Source organism: Nerophis ophidion, linkage group LG16 (genome assembly GCF_033978795.1).
Source record: "Nerophis ophidion isolate RoL-2023_Sa linkage group LG16, RoL_Noph_v1.0, whole genome shotgun sequence".
Lineage (NCBI taxonomy): Eukaryota > Metazoa > Chordata > Actinopteri > Syngnathiformes > Syngnathidae > Nerophis > Nerophis ophidion.
The window spans coordinates 37,305,859-37,321,184 of record NC_084626.1 but is presented as its reverse complement, the minus strand read 5'-3'; the positions used below and the strand labels follow the sequence as shown (position 1 = coordinate 37,321,184).

At 38.5% G+C, this 15,326-nt stretch overlaps 1 protein-coding gene across 2 annotated transcripts in view; it reads right to left on the bottom strand.

The window, feature by feature from the left end:
• Nucleotides 1-15,326, bottom strand: part of LOC133535359 (low-density lipoprotein receptor-related protein 1-like) — a 296,691-nt gene that overhangs the window by 170,402 nt on the left and 110,963 nt on the right. For both annotated transcript variants that reach the window (XM_061875132.1, XM_061875133.1), the window contains exon 3: nt 13,338-13,475. In XM_061875132.1, coding sequence (XP_061731116.1) covers nt 13,338-13,475 — 138 coding nt within the window. The remainder of the gene's footprint in view (nt 1-13,337; nt 13,476-15,326) is intronic.

Here is a 15,326-nt window from a genome sequence, read left to right as displayed (position 1 = left end):
CTGCATGTTTGGATGTGAGCGTGTACATCTTAGATATATAAATGGACGATTAGATACGTCAGAGATGTAGAAGCCTGCTAAGTGATAAAATAAATTAACGTTCCTACCTGGCGAGCAGGCATCGTATTTTAATTTCTGTACCTTCAAAAAACACAGAATGTTCCGACACTCTGGCTCCAGTCACCGTGAACTTGCTGTTCAAAGACATGTGTAGCATCCACTCATTCGTATCGATGGCTGACAGACATGTTGTGACAGTGTGTGGATGTTATAGTCACTCCTGATTTAATTATCGACTTGCTAATTTATTTGTATTAGCTGGTTACACGGTTCCAGTTTGACTTTTGTTGAAGTATTCTAAAGGCCTGCTGAAACCCACTACTACCGACCACGCAGTCTGATGGTTTATATATCAATGATGAAATATTAACATTGCAACACATGCCAATACGGCCTTTTTAGTTTACTAAATTGCAATTTAAAATTTCCCGCGGAGTTTCTTGTTGAAAACGTCGCGGAATGATGACGCGTGCACGTGACGTCATGGACTGTAGAGCAAATATTAGCGCAGCACCATTTACGGCTAAAAGTCGTCTCTTTTCATTACTCAATTAAATCAGTATTCTGGACATCTGTGTTGCTGAATCTTTTGCAATTTGTTCAATTAATAATGGAGAAGTCAAAGTAGAAAGATGGAGTTGGGAAGCTTTAGCCTTTAGCCACACAAACACTCGGTGATTCCTTGTTTAAAATTCCCGGAGGTGAAGCTTTACTATGGATCAGAGCGGTCAAGCGAACATGGATCCCGACCACTTGTCAACCGGCAGGTTTCGGTGAGAAAATTGTGGTAAAAAGTCGCCTCTTACCGGAGATCAGCTGAGATTGCGCCGTCCATGCAGCTTCCGTCGACTTCCCTCAGAGACTGGCCTCAAGACACCCATGGACACACCCCTACGACTATCAGGTACTATTCAATCTCACTAAAACACTAGCAACACAATAGAAAGATAAGGGATTTCCCAGAATTATCCTAGTAAATGTTTCTACAAACATCTGAATCCGTCCAATGCAATCGCCTTTTTTATTTTTTAAACTTTATTTTATTATTATTTTTTTTTTCTAGTCCTTCGCTATCAATATCATCATCCACAAATCGTTCATCCTCGCTCAAATTAATGGGGAAATTGTCGTTTTCTCAGTCCGAATAGCTCTTGCTGCTTGAGGCTCCCATTATAAACAATGTGAGGACGTGAGGAGCCCTCACCCTTGTGACGTCATTGTCTGCGACTTCCGGTAAAGACAAGGCTTTTTTATCAGCACCAAAAGTTGCAAACTTTATCGTTGATGTTCTCTACTAAATCCTTTCAGCAAAAATATGGCAATATCGCGAAATGATCAAGTATGACACATAGAATGGACCTGCTATCCCCGTTTAAATAAGAAAATATTTTGTTTTACTACTTCACATTAAAGCTATCTTAGCTCCACGGTTAACATAGCTTGTCTTGTCGCCCGCACCTCTGTGTGTCTTCACACTAAATGTTCTCTTTTACTTTATTTACCATACATTTGTGGGGAACCCGCATTGCTGCGGCGGTTGTGACCCCAAGATGCAGGAAACAGGAGAACGATGTGCAGGTACGAGTTTTTTTTATACTCAAACAACGAGGACAAGTCATGCATCCAACGTAAGGTCCCTAACATAATCAATCCTCGAGCACTGACGAACAGGCGAGGCAGGCTAAAATAGCAGCCTGATTGGCAACTGCAACCAGGTGTGCCGGGCTGGCAATCTGGGACAGGCGAGGGAAACGAACGCTCAGGGAGACATGCAGGAAATGAAAAAAATAAATAAGAGCGCCGACAGGAAGCAACACCGAACAAGGAACCACCACCAGAAGTGAAGTGACAGATTGTCACAACATTAAAAATGTATTTTTGGATATTTGTCCATTGATCCAGAAAGATCCACATTCCAATTGCAATGCATCTACGAATCGATCATACTGCAAAAATGAGAGATATTTTATTTGAACTAAGCAAAATTATCTGCCAATAGAACAAGAAAATGTGGCTTGTCAAGACTTTCCAAAACAAGTAAAATTAGCTAACCTCAATGAACCCCAAAATACCTTAAAATAAGTATACCGTATTTCCTTGAATTGCCGCAGGGCATATAGTATGCACCTGCCTTGAATTACTGCCGGGTCAAACTCGCTTCGCAAAATAATTTGTGCGTGCTTAATATTACGACCTGATCAAACTGGTGACGTCACAAGTGACACTTCCCCTGTCATCATTTTCAAAATGGAGGAGGCTGGTTTCAATACCGGTAATTTGAAATCGCATAATGGGAAGAAGATTAAAAGCTATTCAGTAGGATTTAAGATCCAAGCTTACATCACACTCAAATTTTTACTGCATGCCTTTGGTAAGTGCTGGAGTGAGAAGAGGTTTTAAAATAATTAGCGTATGCTTACTTTTACCGCATGCCTTTGGTGAGCGCAGGAGTGAGGAAAGGTTTTAAAGTAATTAGCGCCCCGGCGCATTTAAGGAAATACGGTATTCTCACTAATAACAAGTACACTTTTCTTGGTAGAAAACAAATGAGACCCTTTTGCTCAATGCATTGAAACATATTTTTAAATTGAGTAAATGCTAGTGCTGTTATCTTGAAATAATGCTTGAAGTAAGAAATTATTAATTTAAAAAAAAGTAGTTTTATACTTGTTAGTGTTGATGACACAGCTTTGCAACAGTTGATATTCTAGTTTCAAGCATGTTTTACTCAATATAGATCATAAAATCTCAGCAACAAGCTGTAATATCTTACTGAGATCATTTAGGACTCAAACCCTTAAAACAAGTAAAACACTTACATAAAATCTGCTGATTGAGAAGAATTATCTTATCAGACAGAAAATAAGCAAATATCACCCCTTATTTGAGATCTTTAATCTTACTTAGATTTCAGTTTTTGCAGTGCAGGTTTCCCACTTCTAATGCTTTTCCTGGTGATTGTGCTTCCAACTCCCTTGAGATCATCAACCAGATCCTTCCTTGTAATTATGGGTTTGTCTTTTCTCAATAGGTTAAATCCTGCATTGAGCTCAAGCGCAAAAGCAATTGAATGCTAAACTGTATTTATTCCGTTCAAGAAATGCAAAACTAGTGATCTCTTTCTTAGCATTATTTTTTTTTTCTTACAGTCTTTAAGTCCAATGCAGTCTTGTGCAGGTCTAAAATTTGGTCCCAGAAGTCCCATTAGAGCCCTTGGGTTTTTCCCATGGTGGTGGAGGAGTGTTAATGTAAAATATTGTTGCAGTGACAGTTGACAGGATTAATTTGTAGGCTTCACGGACATATGCTAAATCGGTGGGTGTTGGTTGGGGATTAAATACTTATTTTCCTCAATCAAACCAATTAACTATAACCATTATTAATTTTTTTACTGGATTTGTTTACATTTTGTCTAAAAATGCAAAGATTGATTGATCTGTGCTCGGCAAGTTTGCCTTCTGGAAGATAGGTATCGATCCAAGATTGTTTCAAAAGATTATATCAGTACTCGAAAAGCAAAATATTGGATTTAAGAACGGCAGACTTTATATGCAATTTAACACTTTTGAAAATAGGGATGTTAAACATTACGTCTATTCGCTCATCTGTGCCTTCATTAAAACAACAATGGCGGATAGCTACGCTAGTCGAGATAGATCATAACAAACACAAAAGTGTTTAAAGATGATGTGTCAGCTGACTCTAAGCGCCCTCTGGATTGGCTGTCGCTACTCCAATCAGCGCAGGTGCCAGCAATCAGCTGCTCCTGTTGTGGCTGGCGGCAGACAAACTCTGTAGAGACGCACATTATATTTTTTAATGTAAATCATCCACTCAACGGCTAAAATAACAAAACGGTAAGATGCAAAGACTTAAATCAACACGACTACCATCTTTGTAGCTACAGTTCCATGCAGAGCTTAGAATTGGTTAAAAGCAGGATGCGCACCATTAACTCCATTGTAAAAATGTGTGCTTCTACATTTGTTGTGTTTTTTCCATTTTATTTCATGCTTTAATCGAGCATGTTCACATTGGTTAAGTGTGTAGTTATGTTACCTTGATTTCGGCTATGGTAACTGTTTTGTTTATATTATAATTATAATGTTTAAATTACTATAAATGAATGTGTAGTGGCAGTGGCGGATATCAGCAATGCGGCGATTTGAGGAAACACTCGATGGCTTTTCCAAATGCCTTTAATGGTGAACTGCCAACATGAGAATCCTTATCAGGAAGTGCTTAAAGTTTAATGACTTTGTAAAAACACTGAGACAAATTCTGTTTATTGTGTTTTTCGTGGTGTTTTTGAAACTGCACCAATTTTTTGCTCAAATTTTTTAATTCAACTTGAAGTGTTTTATCGAGGGGATTCTTTATAATATGTGGATTTTAAGGATGTACTTGTTTTATTTTTGGCCTAAGTAAGTTAAAAACAAAAAAAATCTAAAGCTGTCTCTACTTTTAAGTTATTATGCCATGATTTTACCAGTCCGGCCCGCGTGGGAATAGATTTTCCTCCATGCGGCCCCTGGTATAAAATGAGTTTGACACCCCTGTTCTAAACAAATGAATAACAAATGAATAACAACTCTGAATTGTAACGGCAACCACAAATATTGTATCCAATCGAATCGTTGTTAAAACGAATCGTTACAACCCTAATTTTGTCTCTTTGGTATAATAAACCTACCACAAAGGTATTGGGCGGTTCATATATAACTTACAACAACAGCAGGAAATAAATGCATGCTTAAAACCAGTGATAACAAGAAAGCCATGCACTTATTTCTTCAAAACTGCAAATGCAACACAAACTTGCTACTATCACACCTTCCTGTCCGCTGACCATCTCAGGATAGAATCTCAACTAAAAATGACAGTGAGTCATCATCAGTCAGTCACACTCACCCAAATACGCACACACACACGCGCTCACGTACACACACAAACCCACAGCACATGCCCGGCAGGTCTACTTATCGAAAGTGATTCACATACCCAGAAACACTTGCACACAATTCACATAAACCTGTCAACTATTGAAGCAAGACGAGGCTCAGCTTTGATAAGAACGACTTTAATAGCAAAAACAGATCTCTTCCTGCAAAATTCCTATAATCACATGTTTTGTTTGTTTATCATCTTTTATCCATCTGCTGGGACATTTAGCTAATGTAACCCAAATGAAAAATGACCCGAGGACTAACTTTGCTAAAATGCATCGCAGCCTTTATGAAAGACAACAACAAGCAGTGAGCGAGTCCACAAAAGCTTGCCAAGAAAGACGCAGTGAAAATTACACAAATGCCGGCCATTTTCCAAAACAAGTCTGAGCACTAAAATCTCAGATGTGTTTAGAAAAGCGAGATGGGCAAAAATGTAAACAACGGATACTGACGCATACCACAGTATTTTGGAGAGGATAAAAATGCATGAGAGGCTTACTTTCATCCTTTACTTGTCTTTTAAATAAGTGTCTCGTGCTGTATTATCTTGTCAAATTAATCGAGGCTGTTTAGAAGTTCAAACCAAGTTCAATTTATGAACTCCATCTAATTTGAAGTTTTTTTTTTTCGGGCTTAAATAGCTAAAAAGTAAGCTGTCCTGCATTGGGAGGAGAGACATGGTTTTAGACTCTTTTGAAAACTAACCAGCTGAATTTTCGATCCAGTCAGAATCTAAGTACTACTGAATCAGCATGGGTACATTTCACACCAATTTCCGGCACAAGGGAATTGATACCGGTATTCAACGATAACAATTTGTGGTACTTTTGTGTGTATATATGTGGTAATAATTGTTCATTTGTTTGATAATTATAAACATAACCATGTTTTTATTTAACAGTAGAGGTGGGACTCTTTGGAATCCTCACAATTCCATTCCAATTCTTGGGGTGACGATATGATTCAGAATCGATTCTCGTAATATATTATTTGGTATATAAATGATAATAAACAAAACAGGTTACAAATGCTCTTCTTGGCTGCTGACATACAACATACATGTGCAGTGTTGGCCTAAAAAAACATCTTATTTTTTGGGGGGGCATTTTTTTTACAGAAATCACAAAATTGTAATCAGTCTGACAAAACAAAATAAGAACAACCCCAACCCAATCTCTGCTTAACAATACTTAGGAGAACAATTTGCAAAAAGCATTTGAGAAGACATAGAATACAATACTAAAAATAGGAAAAGCAAAAAACAAAAGCAACAGCATGTTAAGGTAACGTGTGGAGTTCCCCAGGGTTCGGTCCTTGGCCCTGCACTCTTCAGCATATACATGCTGCCGCTAGGTGACATCATACGTAAATAATGTGTTAGCTTTCACTGCTATGCTGATGACACCAAACTCTACATGCCCCTAAAGCTGACCAACACGCCGGATTGTAGTCAGGTGGAGGCGTGTCCTAATGAAATTAAACAATGGATGTCCGCCAACTTTTAGCAACTCAACGCCAAAAAAACGGAAATGCTGATTATCGGTCCTGCTAGACACCGACCTCTATTTAATAATACAACTGTAACATTTGACAACCAAACAATTAAACAAGGCGACTCGGTAAAGAATCTGGGTATTATCTTTGACCCAACTCTCTACTTTGAGTCACACATTAAAAGCGTTACTAAAACAGCCTTCTTTCATCTCCGTAATATCGCCAAAATTAGCTCCATTTTGTCCACTAACGACGCTGAGATCATTATCCATTCATTTGTTACGTCTCGTCTCGATTACTGTAAGGTATTATTATCGGGTCTCCCCATGTCTAGCATTAAAAGACTACAGTTGGTACAAAATGCGGCTGCTAGACTTTTGACAAGAACAAGAAAGTTTGATCACATTACGCCTGTACTGGCTCACCTGCACTGGCTTCCTGTGCACTTAAGATGTGACTTTAAGGTTTTACTACTTACATATAAAATACTACACGGTCTAGCCCCAGCCTATCTTGCCGATTGTATTGTACCATATGTCCCGGCAAGAAATCTGCGTTCAAAGGACTCCGGCTTATTAGTGATTCCCATAGCCCAAAAAAAGTCTGCGGGCTATAGAGCGTTTTCTGTTCGGGCTCCAGTACTCTGGAATGCCCTCCCGGTAACAGTGTGTGATGCTACCTCAGTAGAAGCATTTAAGTCTCATCTTAAAACTTACTGTATTTGTACTGTATACTCTAGCCTTTAAATAGACCCCCAATTTAGACCAGTTGATCTGCCGTTTCTTTTCTTTTTCTCCTATGTCCCCCCCTCCACATGGTGCGGTCCGGTGGCCATGGATGAAGTACTGGCTGTCCAAAATCGGGACCCAGGATGGACCGCTCTCCAGAGTCGGGACCCAAGATGAACAGCTCGCCTATGTATCGGTTGGGGACATCTCTGCGCTGCTGATCCGCCTCCGCTTGGCATGGTTTCCTGCTTGCTCCACTTTGGATGGGACTCTCGCTACTACATTGGATCCATTTTGGACTTGATTCTCACGGTTACGTTAGATCCACTATGGATTGGACTTTCACAATATCATGTTACTGTAGATCCGCTCGACATCCATTGCTTTCAGTTCCCCTAGGGGGGGGCATATGTGGTCTTCTCCAAGGTTGCTCATAGTCATCATGGTCGACGTCCCACTGGGGTGAGTTTTTCCTTGCCCTTATTTGGGCCCTACCGAGAATTTGTGCAGCCCTTTGAGACACTTGTAATTTGGGGCTGTATAAATAAACATTGATTGATTGATTGATTGAGTATCAATGATAATATTAATATTAGTATTATTATTATTACTATTATTATTATTATTATTATTATTTCTATCAATAATTGTTTAATGTTTTTATTCCAAAAATCTTAATGTATTCCATTGTTTTAATTGAAACAGAATTCAGTATTACATAATTCTCTTTTTTGTCATTATGAATTGTGTCGGTTAGCATTACTAACGAGGAGAGATCGCATTGTAGTCATTCTATGATTCCTGCACGTTCAGCATGAGTGTGCGTGGAATTGGTGCGAGGCCTGTGTGCGGATCAGTGTTCTCACACGTGTCAGACTTTAGTTGTCGAGTGAACCCAGGTAGCAATCAAGTGGTGCACATAGATAATGAATCAACCATCGGTTATTATGTCCACACAAGCCTAATCACCAGACCAAGGGTGTCAAACGTACGGCCCGCGGAACAAGTTTTATCCAGCCTGCAGGATGAGTTTGCTAAGTATAAGAATGAGCCAAAATGTTTTAATAAATGAAACAGCTGTTCTAAATGTGTCCACTAGATGTCACAATAGCAATTATTTGTATCTTTGTAGATCATGCTACATATGTAAAAAAAAAATTAACCACACGTTAGTGCACCAGTCAAGGAAAATGAGCAAACTTACATAAATAACATCCTGTAATTTGATTTTGATATTATTTATTATCTTGATAGATTGAAAATCAACACCAATGAGTTGACTGATGAACATGATCACATAATTTATTAAGAAAGTACAAATAAAGATAGAATACTATTAACCGCAACATGTAAGTTTAAAAAAAAACAACTAACAACATTATTATATTTATATTTTCAGAATGTGCAATCTGAAGTTGACTTTATCTTTAAGTTATCGTGCCGTGATTTTACCAGTCCGGCCCACTTGGGGTTAGATTTTTCTCCATGTGGCCCAAAAGCCCTCCACTAGACTTACATTTAATTATACACTTCCATATAGAGTTGTCACAAGGACATTAGTCCCATTGCATCCCTTTCCTTTTTAAATCATCTTCTCACTCTGAAACACTCAACTTATTTGCAGCATTTGTCAATACCAAACAGTCGCTGAGCTGAGATAATGATGACAATCTCCCTCCTGGCTGCTTCTTTGATTGACAGTGGCTTAGGAGGCTCATCAAAGCCAAGTAACGGATGAAGACAACAATGCAGGCACACACACACACACACGATCTCAGGTTTGTCAGTAGCGGCGGACAAGGTCGATATTTTATGGAATAGACACAGCCCATCGATTCGCTCGGGCCTTGCGTGTCTTTCTGTCGCTCTCCCAATAAACACTCGCAACTTCAATCAGGCGGTGTGCTGCACAGAGTGGATGTGTGATTCATCCTTGAATAGGCTTCATGTGGAGTGCATTCAAAAGTTTTACCACATTTGCAGAATGTCTGAACCCATTGCAGTCTGATATTATCAGCCTGATGTAGAACCCTATAGGGCTGGGCGATATATCGATATATACGATATATCGCAGGTTTGTCTCTGTGCGATATAGAAAATGACTATATCCTAATATTCGATTATATGTTCTCACACCGTTGCTTTTAGCTGCGTGCATTACATAACTGGCGTGTCTCACATCTTCTCGTCTGTCCTTCTCACATAGACATAAAATAAGCCCGCCTTCTTATATACGTCACATAATGTCGCGAATGTAGCGTCACACGCTCTCGCCGAGAGCTAACGTTAGCTGAGGCAGGTCGAGTCGCATTTAGCTGCGTGCATTACACAACAGGCGTTTCTCACTCCTCCTCGTCTCTCATTCTTTCACAGTATCATGTTAGACCCGCTCAACATCCATTGCTTTCGGTCCTCTATAGGGGGGGGTTGCCCACATTTGAGGTCCTCTCCAAGGTTTCTCATATTCATCATTGTCACTGGTGTCCCACTGGGTGTGAATTCTCCTTGCCCACTGGGTGTGAGTTTTCCTTGCCCTTATGTGGGTTCTTCCGAGGATGTCGTAGTCGTAGTGGTTTGTACAGTCCTTTGAGACATTTGTGATTTAGGGCTATATAAATAAACATTGATTGATTGATTGATTGATTGATTGATTGATTGATTCTGACAGAGTCGGAAAACAAGCCCGCCTTCTTACATACATCACATACTCTCGCGAGTCTAGCGTCATAGCTCTCGCCGATCAGAGAGAGAGAGATGGTGCGAAACTTATCACAAATGGAGGAAGAACAATAAATGCCCAACATAAAGAGCAGGGAGTCCATCATCTCATCATCTGTAGAAAACTCCTGTGGATGTACTACCAGTCTGTGGTTGCCAGTGTTCTGTTCTACATGGTAGTGTGCTTGGGGTGTGGGGGCAGTACATCTAAGAAGGACAGCTACAGACTTGAGGGACTGATCAGGCGGGCCGGTTTTCTACAATCGGAATGAAACTGGACTCACTGGTGACGGTGGCAGAGAAGAGGACTGTTGACAAACTAGTGAGCATCCTGGATGATGCCAGTCACCCTCTGCATAGCGTTATCAGTAGCCAGAGGAGCCTGTTCAGTGCTAGACTGCTTCATCCCAAGTGCAGGACTAATAGACTCAAGAACTCCTTTGTCCCACACGCCATTAGACTGTACAACTCCTCTCTGGGACAGGGGCCGGGGGGTACAAGGATGACAGGGGATGCATAACAATAACAGTGGAATACGTTTTCAAAACATGGTCACTACTGCCTACTTTCTCTTGTTATATTCTTATTTTACTGTTATATTTTTATTCCCATTGTTGCTTTTTATTTTTTATTCTTATTGTAATATTTCTGTATTTTGTTTCCATTTAAACCCCCATTAATTACTTTTTACTTTTTTTAAATTGATCTCAACTCTGTACACTGCTGCTGGAATTGTCCTGAAGGAATCAATAAAGTCCTATCCATCTTTCTATCTTTCTATCTATCTATCTATCTGTCTATCTATCTATCTATCTGGCGGTGGTTTGGCTCCAAGTGGGAAGATATTCAGCAGACAACAGCAATATGCTGTTCAATGTATATACTATGATGATTAACCTGTGTGATGACTGTATTATGCTGATAGTATATATTTGTACCATGGATTGATTAACGTGGACCCAGACTTAAACAAGTTGAAAAACGTATTCGGGTGTTACCATTTAGTGGTCAATTGTGCGGAATATGTACTGTACTGTGCAATCTACTAATAAAAGTATCAATCAATCAATGCAAAGTATGCAGCAGAAGTGTTACTACAAAAAGGTAGCAACACTATTAATGTGTTCTTTCATTTAAAAAGTCACCCGTGAGAGAATGAAGAGTATTTAATTAATACAGTTTTGGTCAATTGACTTAGTTGTGATTCACCTCTCTGCATGAAAGTTTAAAAGTAGCATATATTAATGCAGTATGAAGAAGAATGTTTTAATGTAGACACATAGAATCATCATACTGCTGTGATTATATGCATCAAGTGTTCATTCAAGGCCAAGGCAAAATATCGTAATATATATCGTATATCACACACTGCAAAAAGTCAGTGTTCAAAAACAAAAAAATACAAGAATGAGGGATATTTTACTTGAACTAAGCAAAATTATCTGGCAATAGAACAAGAACATTTGGCTTGTCAAGACTTTCCAAAACAAGTCAGATTAGCTAACCTCAATGAACCCCAAAATACCTTAAAATAAGTGTATTCTAACTAATAACAAGTGCACTTTTCTTGACAGAAAAAACAAATATGAAATGTTTTTTTCTCAATATGTTGAACATTTTTCTTAAATTAAGTAAATGCTAGTGCCATTAGCTTGACATAATGATATGTGCTCTTGAAACCAGCAAACTTACACTAAACACTAGTTTATTTTTCTTAATGGAAGGCAACAAGACAACCGCTTGTTAGCTTGTTATACCGGGGGGGTCTCCCAGCCGCTCAGGCAAATCATAATGTCTAAAAATGCATCAATAACATGACATCATCGCGCCAAGTGCGTGCTCTTTTAGTCAATTGGTGCGCAAGGAATATATACATATATATTTACAGCCCGGCGCCCAGACCAATTTTTTTTTATTCAAATTTTGAAGAATTTATCTGAATGTGCATGAACTATTTCTGTTCAAAAATTGTTTGGATTGTCACATGTTAAATATTTAAATATTAACTCTCAGTTTACTGTACTGTGCCAACTGTACTACTATATGAGTCTGTATTTTCTATTGTTTTATTGACAATAAAACAGCAAAGTGCATTTGGCCGTCATCTGTTTTAATTATGAAACATAATTGAGTCAAATTCATGATTTTTTAATTTCATGCTTGAAATAAGATATTTTTGTCAGGCTTGCCCCTGACAGTTTGTCTATGTTTTAGTTTTTTCCTCTGCATTTGTCTGTTTCCTGTGTTTAGTATTTCCTGTCTTTTAATTCCTGTCAAGTGCTCTTAATTTGTCAGCTTCCTGTCTTGTTCCCTGAGTACTGTGTTCCTCCTCAGTGTGTTTAGTATTTCCTGTCCTTAGTTCCTGTCTAGTGCTCTTATTTTGTCAGCTTCCTGTCGTGTTTCCTGAGTGCTGTGTTCCCCTTCAGCTGCGGCTGATTGGCATCTGGCCACACCCGTTGCCAATCAGCCGGCTCCTATTTGTACCTCCTTTGTCTTGTGTCAATTGCTGGATCATTGTATTGTCATTTGTATTGTAGTTGCCTCATGTCACTCTTGTCGTGCTACCTGTCATTTTGTTACAGCAATTACCTGTCGTGCTACATCTTGTCCTGGTGGTCGCAGCGGTAAGCTGTTTTTGTTAGCCATAGCTATTTCCAGTTTTTCTGTTTGTGATCCTTTAGCTTCCTTGTTAAAGTTCATTTTTATTTCTTGTTAGCGTCTATGCTAAAGGCCTTTTGTTTTTTATCCGCCCACGTGCGCGCTTTTGGTTTGAACCCTTTGTTTGTTTTTTTCTTAGTATTTATATTGAAATTATGTTTGCTCATTCCATGGCTGCCTCCATCTCTGCATCTTGGGGTTCGACAAGAAATAACCCTGACAATTTTTACTTTAAAAAAGTAGTTTTAGACTTCTGAGTGTTGATGACACAGCTTTGCAACAGTTGATATTCTAGTTTCAAGCATGTTTTACTCAATATAGGTTATAAAAACTCAGCAACAAGCTGTAATATCTTACTGAGATCATTTAGGACCAAAACACTTAGAAAAGTAAAACACTAACATAAAATCTGCTTAGTGAGAAGAATTATCTTATCTGACAGAAAATAAGCAAATGTCACCCTTATTTGAGATATTTAATCTTACTTAGATTTCAGTTTTTGCAGTGCAATGTGGCATAAAAATATCGCAATATTAATAAAAGCCAATATCGCCCAGCCCTAGTAGCGTATTTTTCGGATTATAAATCGCTCCGGAGTATACCATCCCAGCTACGTCGCCCGCATAGGAATAGTTTTAAGATAAGCACAAAGAACACATTGCTGGTAGTAATAACATTTTATCTCTAAAATAAAGTGCAATGCGTGGATGAGCGCGACATGGAGTCATACCTCTGCAGTGCGGTCCCTCGTCCCAGCCGTCGGTACAGTCCGGAGCCCCGTTGCACAGTTTGCTCATGTGGATGCACAGCTCTGTTCCCCCACACTGGTACTCATTGGGAGGGCACTTTAGGATGGCGCTGTGTGGGCCTGACAAAGACATACACAAATATGCTAAACTTAAAGGATGATCATTAAGTAATGCAGACAATTTTTTTTTTTTTTATTTGTTTGTGGAGCGCACTATTCATTTAGTTTGCTTTCTCAAGAAGTGCTACACAAAGTCAACTGTGGGTAGTTGCGTGAATTTCACACAATGGCAATAGCAGCATTAGTCAATACAGAGTTTGAAAGAGCAGTTAAGAACAATCCTATTGTTCAATGTAATAATTACAAAAATAACAGATAGCTTAGCAATGTTTTTCCCCCTATGAACAATAAAGGAATAAAACGCCCATCCCTGATTAGAGTTAGGGTACCATACTCAGTTCCTGAATGTCAAAGAGTAACAGACCGAAAAAAAGTAGCTATCGGTGCCTATTTTTAATGCTAAATGAATGCAACGGCACATTAGTGCAGCGATCCAGGCAGTGGCACACAGACTATGTTCACACTGTAGGCCAGGGGTCGGCAACCCAAAATGTTGAAAGAGCCATATTGGACCGAAAAAACGAAAATAAAATCTGGCCGGAAGCCACAAAAAATTAAAAGCCTTGTATAAGACTTATAATGAAGACAAAATATGACGTATGTGACTATATTAGCTAAAATAGCCTCTTATCGGAAAAAAAATGTGTCACAGGCTAACGCAAATCTTTTTTTTTTTTTTTTTAAAGGAAGACAGAGGGGTAAATTGTGGGGAAAAGAGGGGGATTAGACAGAGAGACAAAAACAACAACATCAAACACAACAATAACAACAGAAACCACAATAAAACAACACCAGCACATACGATATGTACAAATATGATCGTAAAAGTGATAGCAAAGAAGCAGTTAGTGAAATAAATAATAATATAGAAATGACAATGAGCATTTTTACACTACAACTGGAGCAATACAAATACCAATAGAAAAAGCGCTATTGATTATGAACAGTACCAATAGTTTACCTCTATAATCAACAATACAGTTGTTCAAATTCAATAATACATAACAAAATGATAACTACAAAGATAAAAAAAAAAAAAAAAATAGGAATACCGAAAGATGGAGGGGAAGAGAGAAAGGCAACCTATATTAATCTTGTAGATTGTTATAGTAACAATAGGTTAAGCTTTTTCAGTATGCCATGTGATACCCAGTTTACGCTAGGGCAACAACGTTGATATATGTTTGATGAAATGTGATTATGCGCATGAGTGTACTTGTATATGTCCAGTAAGTGAATATGTATGTTTGTACAGTGAATACATATGTACAATATGTGTATGTTTGTACCGTGAATGTGCGTGTAGATGGACGAACTTGGAGTATGTAGGTATGTACTGTATTTGTGTATGTATGTGGGAGCGTAGGTACCTATGAAAATCTTAGGTACCTAACGCAAATCTTAGTTTACAAAAATATTGAAATATAATATTTATTCTACACATTTTTACAACATTCAAAATCATTAGTAAAATGGTGGCTTTTCAGAGGGTGAGATAAGTCCTGGAAATCACTGGCTTTGAAATGCCAAAGGTATAGATGTGTGTCCGAGTTAAAGGAAACTGCAGGCTGTCTTCTTTTAATGGATTTATTGCAATCTTTGCAAGCTGGGTAATGTTTGTTATGGTCTATAACGGTACATAAACAACTATCAGAAATGCAGTCAATATTACATATAGATAATGTGTCATGAGACATGCAAATATAAATCAAATTAAGAGGACTTAAAGGAAACTAAATTAGCTCAAATATACCTACAAACGAGGCAAAACGATACAATATGTACATACAGCTAGCCTAAATAGCATGTTAACATTGATTAGCTTGCAGTCATGAACTGACTAAATATGCT